We start from the raw sequence: 12,576 nt of genomic DNA, 5'->3' as shown, positions 1-12,576 counted from the left end.
GGTCAAAGTTTGTAACTTGCAGCCCCTGCCACGTGGACTGTGGGGGAGAAAGTCGTCCCTAAAGACATAGTTATTAGTTATTTAGATAGAATAAAATAACTATCTCAGAATTTTGATCCGATAAATTTGGGATAAAATGAGCGTGGGAGGGGACCTAGGTGCCCTCCAATTTTTTTGTCACTTAAAAACAGTACTAAAGCTTTTAATTTCCGTTATATTGAGCATTCTTGCGACATTCTAGAACCCCTTGGTCGTTACGATCACCCCTGGAAAAACAAAACAAGAAACAAATAAACACGCATCTGTGATCTGTTTTCTGGCAAAAAAAAACGAAATTCCACCTTTTTAGATATTGATTAATTTCATCCAGTCTATTTTCAGTGCGTAATTGAAATGCACTAATAAATACAGAAAGATTATGGCCCATCTCGTCTCGTCATACGGCACTTATTTTTTCTTTTAGAATGTTGCTCTTTAAGGACCATACACACTTACCTGCAGCCAGCTAACAAAGTTTGGCGGTACATTTCCACCGAAGACTTGCCACCGAATTGCCTGCCAGATAAATAGGTGTTGTGAGAGGAGTTGATGTAATAATGAGAGAGAGGTTGGTCCATGTCCATATAAATGTCTAATCGATCTAGCCATACTGGAGCATTGTCATCTGACATCAAATATCGGATGAACCCGTCTTTGCTTAGTCTTCCTATAGAATTAGAATTTTAATTCAGGAACGTGCGATTTTATTTTTGGTTTAGAATGAAACTATTTAATAGCTACTGGGCTTCGGCTTGTAATTTATTAGTAAGTATTAAATACTACCAAACTTACGAAACATTAAGCAGCTGGACCAAAATGTGCTTAAGTAGTCATTGTGTTTCATTTGCGTACTTGTACTTGTGACGCTTTTGAAATGGCTCACTACTTGAAGTATTTTTTTCTAAATTCAAGTTATGTATATTAATAAAATACGTAACTTATTAAGAATTACGAGCTCTAAAAGATGATACACACATAAAGGTACATAGACACAGAAAAAGTATAAAAAAAGAAAGAAAGAGTACTTAGAAAGATATAAAAAATGTCAAAGATGCACATAGAAACAATTCTGGGTGAACAAAATATTGGTGGTGACCCCCTTCGCCCAAAAAAGAAAGATTATATTCAAATTATGCAATACTATGGAGAAATCAGAAAAAAAAATATTGTAGAGAGCTCCAGTTTCTTCATAAGATGTTAGGTAGTTTGAACTGTGTTTCTTTTAGTCAACTATATTCGAGAAAAACCTGTGTTAAGAGAAAATGGAGCGGTCAGACAAAGTTCTCTGCAAAATACGGTTTCAGTTTAGTAAAGGTTACACATTGACATGAAAACGAGCTTTTGCTACTGATGAAAAAATTAAGACCCTAAGACCTCTAACAAACAGAGAATATTCCAAATGTGGAGAGACCACGAGCCCACACTGTCAATACAGATAATTCAAGCGCTTATGAATAAAAAATATTTTCGTTAAGAACCGTGTCAGGAGTTTCGATTAGCTATTTTAGATTTTTACTAAAATTAGGTCTTCTGCACCCTGGGCAGTGCTCTTTTGGCTCTAAAATCGGGGTAGAAGCTTAGTAATATGTGACCCGGAGGCAGGTAAATTCGGGATAGCAGCATGTTAATTCTAGTACCCTAGAAAATCCAACAAAATGGGTTTCAATCTGATAATATTTATAATTGGGTTATGAAGTGTTTGGGCGACGTTTTCCCCGAATTTTTGCTTGGTTATAGCAACCATTAATACTTCGCAGCAAGTAATTTTTTATCTTATGGCTTTACATTTCTAGATCATGGGAGGAGGCGCTGAGATATTACATAAACAAACTATTTGTTACCTATTTTAATTGGTTTCATTGTCGACTTAAGTTTCCTTACCAAAACGGTTTTGGGAAGTAATCATCCCGTCGGTAACAGAATTAGGTACACGAGCAACAGAATTAGCCATTGACGTATCCAGTCTCAGATATCTTTAAATTTATCTGGTGCCGAAACTAGAAAGCTGAAGTCCCAACTTTCGATCCTTACATGCCCGCACCGAATTCAGTTTTAGCCAAGGTTTTTAAAATATCTTAAATCATTGGCTATCTATGAATTTCGTTCGAAAACGATGAGCTGTATTATGACTATATTGAGACCGAACTAATGTTATTTTATTCTTGAATAAATTCACAGAAGAAATAATTGATAGCTCATCAGGGAAGTCAGTTCAAAAAGCATTGGATTCAAGAAGATCAAACATACTATATACAAAAATTGTCACTCATCTCCCAATAAGCTGTAATAAAAAACCGAAAAGAATGGTCTTCCACCAGCCTGCCACCCCCAGTAGGACATATTTATGCCTCCATCAAAAACAATAGCAAAGAATTTGCCACATCATAGCCACATTTTCTTCTATTTGATTATGCAAATCTAAATTCTTGTTAAAACGATTTGCCACAGCCATTTAGGGAGCTTTTAGGAATAAAAAAAAAAACATCCATGCAAAGCTGACACTAAATACCGGCATTCTCTAAGGCTCCATTTTACCAAGAGCTTAGAGCTTATTGAAGTTGAATCACAGTATTTTACAACAAAAAAGATCTAGTTTTCTGTTTTTTTTTAAACCTTAATAATGCATTAAAGATGCAAAAGCAACTTTTACCTGTATATCTACACATGCTGATACATCTTGTCTTTCTTTCAATTTTCTGTATGATCTTTCGTTTTCTCCATGTTTAGGATTGCCCAGAATATAGCAGAAAAAAAAAAATCGAATATGACACAACAGGTTTTCAATTGAAAGCAGTGAGCGTTACTTTTGAATGATCGTGTGATGGAAGGACTGTCAAAGAATTTTACTTGTATTTGCTTATGTACTTGAGGATGTTTGTGAGCGGATTTTAGTATAGATCCAGTGAATTTGGCTTCAGAAAAAAAATACTGTTCAGCAGTAAAATGTTCTGAAGTTCAGATTTTTATTTTTAAACATCTTTATTATATGATAAAGATTGAATTAAATGATTTTTGTCTTTAAAGTATGCCCTGGTGAAATCATAAGTTAAAAACTGAACACTTCCTCGTATTAATGAAAGGATTTCAATAAGTCTAAAAATAGGGCTTTGTCAAATTGGTTTCTCAAAGGCTTTTCACAACGGTTTCCGCCCAGCAAAAGTGAGACAGTAATGGTGTTCAAAGTCAGAGGTGCCGTTTGGGGTGGGGGGGGGGTGGGGGGGGGGGGGTCAGGGGTGACCCCCCCCCACCCCAGATTTTCACCCCAGATTTTCCATCTGGAAAATCTGGGGGGCAAGCTTCCACCACAAAGGGCCCTTTACCGGCCATAATAATCCATTATGTCCAACATAATCCATTCTGTCCAATTTATTTGAAATTACTGCACGCCTATTAACCAAAGAGCGTAATTACTTGACGACCCTTGGGGTAATAACGCTATTTGCTATTAATTATTGTAAACTTTGAAAGTAGGTAAGATACATAATAAAATTCTCGAGCTCTGTCAAATGCCCATTTCCTAGATGATTACCTGACACGAAGTGAGTCAGGGGGGGGGGGGGCAAGATGGAGTTTATGCCCACCCCAATATTTGGCCCAAATGGCGCCTCTGTTCAAAGTTATTCCTGGGGGTTAATCCTCAGGATATATGAAGCGTCAACTATAGTGCATGAAAGATACCTTTGGGGGAATCAGAGGTGGGAGAAAAGAGTTCTTTTGCTATTACTATTTCTGAGGATCAAGTGCCGGTCACTGCAAATGGTTAGAGAGTTACGACTAACTCTCCCTTCTCTTTTGAGGGATCAGTGTTGCCTATCAAGGATGGACTGAAGTAGGTGGATTGGGCTCCTGGGGCGGAGAAGAACAATGGTAGGTACCTGGACACTACGAAGGGAAGCTCTTTGAAAAAGGGAGAAAAAGAGATAGCAAAGCACTATCTTAAAAAACACACCCGAGGTGGCATCAGCAGCTACTGGCTTTATATTGACTTTTTTTTAAGTGATGAGACAATGGCCCTCTGTAGACTAAGCCTCAACTTTGATACAAAACAGAAAGATAATAATAGCAATAATAATAAGTAATAATAATAATTAATGATCGTAAAAATATCAAAAGACTCGTTCAATGGCATAATGGAACATAGGGCATAAGATAGGACATCTCCAGTAGAATATACAACCAAATTTCAGGTCCTCATGAACTTCATAAAGAGACCTTTTAATCCCATATTGTACCGGTCTTAAACTTTATGCTGAACTGAGAGCAAAAATAATGGAGCATTTCAGAAGAGCATAGCTACTTTTGCCTGCCATGAACTTGCTGCTGGATCTAAATATGAGAGTTCAGAAGCATATCTAATAATCAGTCTCCTGAATCTACAAAACTTTGATACCACCTCTAAATATATTTCTTCGCATAGACCAACATTATTAATGTTCTTACTATGGAGTTGATTTTCCTTGTCTGTTTCGTAAGCCTCAATAATTTCCGCTGCTCTCTTCTCGTTATATAAAGGATATAAAATTTCATTCAATCTTGGATCTCTCTGCTTCTCATTTAGAAAGTCGATAAAGGCCATCAAACTAATGAATTCGGACTTTCCTCTCGTACTGAAAATAATCAAGTTAATTAAAAAGCAGCAAGATAAAAAATAGAAATACAATATGAGAGGATTGTGGTTGTAGTTAAGACTGACTTATGCAGTGTTTAGGCTATAGATCAATAGCCTTTTTATCTGAAGAAGAAAAGATTTTTTAGAACTGTAAGAAATCCAGTGAAGAGCCGCAGTTAGGGTGCAAAATATTATCCACAAAAGTGTGGGCATCATTGGTTTTGTAACCATATATTTAAGTTGAAAATATCTAATGAAAGTTGAATATCAAATAAAATACTGAACTAAACCGGTAATTTATCATAAACGTTTTGTCTAGTTTAATTAGATCGAGACATGATGAGAAAATTATGTCAAAATCATTAACATTTGGGCCCAGCAGCACAAAATCTTTTGTAAAAAAGCCTTAAAAAGTTAAGCAAAGTTCCTTGTGTTTCCAACTTACCACCAAACAAGTAGCTTTCGACAACCTGTGACTGCTCGACAATATGTCATACTGCTCGGTAGAACTAGTAATACGTGTCCTCAAGCCATTTTCTATCATTTTTGACCCGGCAGATCACAAGTCTAAATTTTCAAACAGCAATAATTTTCATGGATTACACACCAAATTTTCTCGGAAATTAATCACTATCAAAACCTGAAAACACGTTTGTGAAGAGAAGCTTTATAGTGTTTTCTCTACTGTTTTGAGGCTCATTTGGATTCAGGGCTGCCAAATTTTTTTTAAGGAGTGTGTCATATTTTTTCCGAAAATGTGCTTTTTGTGTCATCTCAGATTCCATAATGTGTCACAAAATGTGTCATATTTTATTGCAACAAGTGGTATCATATTTAATTGTTAAATCTTTATTTAGAGTTTTGAATATGTAATCTTTTCCAAATCAGTCCAAAAAGGAGTAAACATAACCTTATCCTATTATCTTGGGATCATGACCTTTTTGTGACGTCATGAAAGAAATAGAAACATTCAATTAAATTAATGTTACACACTATGAATTTGCGTCTGGGTGGCCAACGAGGCAAGTTTACATTTATAAAAGTTCTAGGGACAATCAATTCCGACAGCAAATTGAAAATAGACTTTTCGTATGACGTCGTAATCGTAATCGGCTCTATACGTAATTGATTTTATTGGCTAAGCTTTTTATTAATTCAATATGTAAGCCATTCAACAAGCTTCAATCTAGTATTTTTGTCATATTTTTGGTGCCTTTTTAGGCCAGATGGATTATTCTGAAGGAAAGACATCTCTGGAAATTTGTAATCTTGTTCGAGGTTGGATACCCCTCCTGTACTCCTAAAATGGGATTGGCTGCTTATGCATACAGCTCTGGTAAACTGCATGCTGTTTAATTTTTACTATTAAGTACGTACCAGTTGGCTACATCAAATAATCAATCAAAAAGTATTCAGCGTGCATTTTGATTTAAAATTTCCGCCTATGGCTGTTTCTTTCGTGTGGTTTAAATTTTAGATACGGTAATGGAATCTGTCCTTTATTCTGCGCTGTTTGTGTACTACTGCCACCGTTAGGCAGCGCTATTCCCTTCCATTAATTTGTAGCTTTTCTGGAGGTAGAAAATTAAATTTTTACTTTTCTTTTATTACCATTTAAAAATCAAGACTAGGATGACAAAACTATGTCATTTTTTATTGAAAAATGTGTCATTTTCGTCGATTGTGTCATCATTTTGTATGAATGTGTCATTGTGTCACGCAACATCAAATTGTGTCATTTTGACACAAAATGTGTCAAATTGGCAGCCATGTTTGGATTGTTGAATATCTAAACGCAGAGCAGAGAAAAGTTTCTCAAGTCTCACATTTTGACGACAAGAGAGGAGTATGTGAGTTCCGAGCCGCAGGTTACCAGCCACTTGTCTAGGTAAATATAGGAATTATAGTTGCAGGAAAAATCTACGATAAATTTCATTCTGTGTTTTTGGATCCATTCAGCTGACAATGAGCGAGTGTAATTCCCAAACCCTTATGGGAACGTCTATGGAGTGTTTGAAGAGGTACATTATTGAGAAATAAATATAATTCATGGAAATATTTATGTTTTAGGAAACTAAATTTTTAACCAACATAAATAGTAGGATAAGTCCTGGAGAACATATAAAAAATAAATAGTATAATTAGTTCTACTATGGTCCAAGCTCACTTTTATGAAGATTGCAGAAGTTGAACTAAATGACAAGTGTTTTCGTTTTTATTTTTTCTTATTTGTGTTTAGCTTTGTAATTGAATTGGTCGAACCCGAAATTGAAGATCTTTTTGAACTTATTCGTGCTTAAAAAAGAATTACAAAATAATCTTTTTTGGATACTTGTTTGCGTATTTGCTTGTCAGTGCTATGGCAAAGAATTAAAATTTTGAAATTAAAAAAGGGAAATTTTTTGTAAAGACCATTGAAAGCGTAAGCAAAGATTGCAAACAAAACAAGAACTGAAAATTGGAGGAGAGAAGGAGGCAAGAACCATTTTTTTTCTGATATTGATTCATTGAAATAAAGCAAATAACTAACCCTCCCTTTTCACACGAAAATTTTACCTTTTTTGTATATTATTTAGTGATTAATTGAAAGGCAAGTCAAACAACATCTGTGGTTAAAAGGCTACTAAAAAGCACTTTTTAAGATTTTTTTATTTTTCTTAGTTTTTTAACCAAAATACAAAACGGAATCTTGTGGCTGAAGGGACATATTAAAATGAAAGTTTAGTAATGATGAAATTTCAGCCCTTAAACAAAGCATTCAAACATTCACTGGAAACTTTATCAGCTCACTAAGCCAAATAAAGACATTCCTGTAGTGATTTTTGGCAAAAGAAAAAAAAAAAGAATTTGGAGTTTCGGAAGGAAAATCGATTTTACAATTTCTTTTCTTTTTTTTTAGAAAGGATAAGGTGTTGCTACTGTAATCTGTTGTAATTTATTCACATTTTGATTTTGAGCAACTATCGACCGTTCCAGAAATCTACAGTTACGCAGAAATTTAACAGCTAAGAACCCCTTTAAGAAGAAGAGAAAATCGATCGATTTAACCCCTTCCAGCTCTCCAAATTATTTCTAGCTACTTACATTGATTGAAAAAGCTCTTCAATGTCGTTTCTCGGGCAGATTTTGTGGTAAAGCTTGTAGAATTTCTCGAAGGTAAATGCATCCTTTTCAATAACATCGTTCTAAAATTTAAATACATAAAATTAAATTATGACAGTTATACTGCCATATTATTATAAATCGAGGACTGTAGGTATAGGCCTAATACTAATTCCCACAGCTCTTTCTCTTCTAATCTCAAGCCTAACTGCGTATTGCTGTAATCAATAAAATACTCATAAATTACTAAATATTAAGCAAACGGTCTACTTTCACTAGTTCTTTCTAGTAATCTTGATTATTATGGGGATTTAATTTTATTTTTCTTGATTTTTATCCAAATAAAATCCACACTGATAAAAAAATCTTATTTTCAAAAAATAGCAAATAACACTGAAGTTTTTTAAGGAGTTTGGATGGAGGCAAGTTGTGTTGCTCATAACGGTATCAGTCTTGATTTGCCATGTGATATTCTTTCTTTTTTCTTCCTTTTTATGCTGTTGCTCATGGCATGATAAATAAAAAAAAACGTGTCTCAAAATATAAATTGCTAACAGTAAGTCGTAAACGGTGCTAGGGTCGTTATAGGGTTTAGGGGGTGATAGTCCGACTCTTGTTAATGCTTGTTTCTCTTTGTTTTATGCCTGATTCGATTATTCATTTTAAATTCTGTTCGTTTTAGGAATCATTCACTTACCTATAGCAATACTTCTTATGTTTATGTATTGCGTGATTTTATTTAGTTTGTATTTGCTTTTGGTTTCATTTAATCATTTCATTTTAATATATGTTAGTTAAATAATTCATTTATTCACCTATAATAGCATCTGCGTCTTAGGTGTTAATTTTGCTCCTTACTTTTCCTTGAAAACATTTTTGGAAAAGTTTTTTTTTTTAATTTATCCTAGACAAAAGGGAGTGCTTTGCAAGCCGAGAGACTGAATATGAAAAAAATTAGTAAGAATGCTGTAGTAAACACCATACGAGAAATCAGCCTGCTTGATTTTTTTTATACAAAGTGTACACAATATCCTACTTTGTCCTGATTTACAAAAATTAGCCATTGTTATGACTCCAAATCCCTGTAAGGAATGGTTTCATCCATTCAAATAATATCTCTCCCGGTCTTATTGTACCACATGTTCGATACAATTCCCGATGGAGGAAAACTAATTTTCCCAGAGTTGTGACCTATCTACATCGTTTTCAGAAGAAAAAAAAAAATTAGTGTACATCTTTGTAAGCGAGAGATAATTGTGTATTTATTGAATTTTTTTTTCGAAAACCGCCCCGTGTTTTTCTGGGAGATTTTTGTATACATCGGTATTGCAATAACATTGTCACACTTGTCAAACTTATGTGAAAAATTGAAGTTTTTCATGTATGGAGAGTTTATATTAAATTGCTTAAAGAGCGAAAAACTGGTGATTGCAAAAATATTTGTATGTATTTGAACAAGGGATTAAAAAAATTCGAAAATCTAAAAAAACAAAAGTTTGAAGCTTAGTAGATATCTTTATTTGAAATTGGACTTCCTTTAATAATAAAAAATATTTTTGAAAAGAAATATGTATGAAAAGACACATCAGTATGAAAAACATACCTAGAAGTAGACCCAAAAATCGAAAATTTGCAAGTGGTATAAATGATGATTCGTTGGAATAAAAATCAGTTTTTGTCCCACCACCTGAACAATTAACGAATCTTCAACCTGAATCAGAATGTTAGACTAGACCAATTAGGGTAGCTAAACAAAGGGCATTGGCATTAAATTCACAATGGGTGAAAATCAACAATCTGGACCATTAAATGAAACAAGACATAAAAAAAGACTCACCAAGGATAAAATGTCAGCCGTTGCTTACTAGATGTGGTGTAACACAAGGGTTTATTTTAGACTCGCTATTATTTTTTTTATGTGTATGTTCTTTTTCTTCTCTTCAGCCATTCGTGAAATATTATTTCAGACTAAATGGAAAAAGAGATGAATGTCTCTCTCCTGATGTTTGCTGATGATGCTCCAACGAAACGAATTGTAACAATTTATAACAAAACGAAAGAAATGTTGGTTACTCGATTGAAAAAAAAACTATTCAGAGGATATTCATCTGGATGACTTGAAAAAAAATTGCAATTAATTATGATAAGTCTAATGTAGTTTCTAAACCGACTGGTAATTGCTATCCATGGATATCTTTAGCTGAAGCGGGTGCCCATTCAATGCAAAGGATGTCAAGTGCTCGATGTTTTGGTATTATTGCGGATGAATCACTCTCATTTAAATGTCATATTCCGAAAATTTCAAACACATTAGCTTGAAATGTGGGACTTTTCCCCTCAATTCATCACCCTGTTCAAGGCTTGAAAAATATTTCTACTAGAGTAAATACCAATTAAAGCCATTCTGAATCGTGTCGGGAGGCTTATATTGAATCGCAGAGAATATTTCCAGTGGCTGTTTGCCGTAATTCTTTTTTGCTGCTGTTATGTATATTTATGTCAAAGGTAAGCCTAGTTCTTTTCTAGGTGTGTTAACATTGTGTTAAAGAGGCTCAATCCTCTTTATAGATTTGTACTTAGTCTGAACGAAGCTCACTCTATATCAAATTCATGTTATCTACAGTTTAATTGATGTGTAAGAGGTGCAAATGAACCGAAATTATGGGAAATATCTTAAAATCTAGGCTTTTTTGCATGTTTTAAGATTAGGTGTCTCCAAGTTCCTTAGGAACACCTTTTGTAATATCATTTATATTCCAGTTCTACTTTACCCAGTTCTTTTCCCAGCACTTTACTCAGTTTATTTCCAGTTCTACTTCAGTTTTACTTTACCTTCTCACTGGGCAATCCAAGTTCTTCAAGGCATTGATATACCAGCTTCTCTGTTTTCCCAGATGCAAAAGTCCTCGCAATAACCTTCACAGGGACTTTTCCAGAAATGTCAACTTGAAAGCATAGCCTCATCCAACTACGAAACAAAACACTTAAGATTCACATGGATGGAAATCAGCACAAATTTTTTTTCCAATTTTGAGTTTAAAACACTATAAATGGTTCGGGACTCAGGGTATCAACTAATAACAACTTTGAAACCAATAGATCGTCCTTTAATTTGTTTTGAACACAGTATTTAAGATCATTGTGTATCCTACCCAGTGAGTTCAAAAACATTTAGCTAAAAACTTGTTTCGATTTTTTTTAAGTTTTTAATTATTTCCTAATCCGTATAAAGTTGGAACCACTGTCATAGTCTAAGATGCGTCATTTAAAATACAAAGAGGGACCACTCATGCTGCTATGAAGGGTGAATTTTCTTACAACGACATAGCCTATAATAAATCTGTCTTTCAAGAATTGACCTTCAAAATACTCGAGTTAAAGCTCCAATTTTTAGTTGATTCTAATACATGATGCCTCCATGAAGGAAATAAAAAATTCAATAGCTATGTTATTTTTATCATGACTATAAGACATTAACATTCAAAATATTTGAATCACATCTTGATATTGAAACTGAATCATCACCTTTTCATTGTGTACTTTACTAAACAAAAATGCAATAATTTAAAATAAAAACATCAAAAAACAAAACTGGACCAAGCCGAGGCTGCGATCACCATTTTACAGCGGAGATGTACGTAAATATAATGCAAATCTGCACCCAAGCCAAGTGGGTAGGTGATGGGGGAAGTTTCACCCGTGATTGTAATATTATGGTTAGGGCATGATACAAAACTACATACTAAGAGAAAAACAAACATAGAACATGCAAAAATACAGGCAGTAAAGGAGAATGAAAGCGGATAATACCTAATCTATTCATACAATTAGTAAAGCATATCGTGCAACTCATGAGAGTAATTCGAAAAGGCGAAAAAAGCAAGTAGGCTATAAGAAACAATAAATAGGACAGTAAAGGGCTAAAAGACAGAAAACAAAAGTTGGGTACATGTGCCAAGTATTTCGTGTTCACTCAGCTTGTAAAATATAATGAGATACCTTAAGTGGTTTGGAAATGTCTTAGAGATGTACATATACCACGTGCTTGTAGATCGTTACTAACTTACCTTATTATTTATTTTTAGCTAGTAATTTTAGGAGTAAGATAGTAAGTTATTTTTAACTAGTCAGTCCTCAAGACGATACAAAATAGACATACAAGACAAATGGTTGCATACAATTAAAATAAATAAGAGAAGGAAGGTTTTTAAGAGGAAGGAGTAGCACTAATTTTAAGAATAAAGCTTGAAATTTTTTAACAACGAAAGAGTGCTACCACAGTCGCTGTGAGCATCACGAAAAAGAAGCTTTGGTGTTTCTCATACTGATAAAGATAGTATATGTAAAATTGCTGTGTATATGTAAAATTGCAGGTGGTAAGATGAAGACTGAAAGTCCTATATTAGGCTTGGATGACATTTGAGGACAATAAATGGATTAAATACATTCACGAGAGTTTTCACTTCAAATGGTGGGTCTAGTAGTAGCAATAGTAAAACAAAATGAAAAGAAAATTAGGAAAACAGTTAAACTCTTGAATAAAGACATTTCTCTTATTGAAAGTCAATATATTTAACAAAAGGCTTACCTGTTTCAATGTATTTTTCTTTTTAACTACTTTTAAACAGAAAGCCAGGGTGGTCTAAAACAAATGTTTGTTGGTAGTAGGAGAAATCGGAACAGTATTGGCATTAATAGTAATCTCTGTTTGAAGATGCCAAAAAAGCTTAAAGGTGAGGGTAACACGAAATTTAATGCAATATAGAAGATTCTCTTAACTGTTTCATGAGATTGGTCGACGAACATGTGTTGTTACACTTATTTTT

At 34.0% G+C, this 12,576-nt stretch overlaps 2 protein-coding genes across 3 annotated transcripts in view; one reads left to right on the top strand and one right to left on the bottom strand.

Annotated features, from left to right (window-relative positions):
* Positions 1–12,576, top strand: part of LOC136029354 (uncharacterized) — a 224,757-nt gene that overhangs the window by 119,974 nt on the left and 92,207 nt on the right. The window lies entirely within an intron of this gene.
* Positions 1–12,576, bottom strand: part of LOC136028652 (1-phosphatidylinositol 4,5-bisphosphate phosphodiesterase-like) — a 74,791-nt gene that overhangs the window by 17,924 nt on the left and 44,291 nt on the right. Inside the window, exons 5-8 of the mRNA XM_065706477.1 lie at positions 10,583–10,718; positions 7,733–7,833; positions 4,480–4,646; positions 496–706 (exon numbers count right to left, since the gene is read on the bottom strand). Coding sequence (XP_065562549.1) covers positions 496–706; positions 4,480–4,646; positions 7,733–7,833; positions 10,583–10,718 — 615 coding nt within the window. The remainder of the gene's footprint in view (positions 1–495; positions 707–4,479; positions 4,647–7,732; positions 7,834–10,582; positions 10,719–12,576) is intronic.

This window comes from Artemia franciscana, chromosome 7 (assembly GCF_032884065.1).
Source record: "Artemia franciscana chromosome 7, ASM3288406v1, whole genome shotgun sequence".
In the NCBI taxonomy this organism is placed as follows: Eukaryota; Metazoa; Arthropoda; class Branchiopoda; order Anostraca; family Artemiidae; genus Artemia; species Artemia franciscana.
The sequence above is the reverse complement of the archived record's forward strand: the minus strand, read 5'-3'. Positions and strand labels throughout refer to the sequence as shown.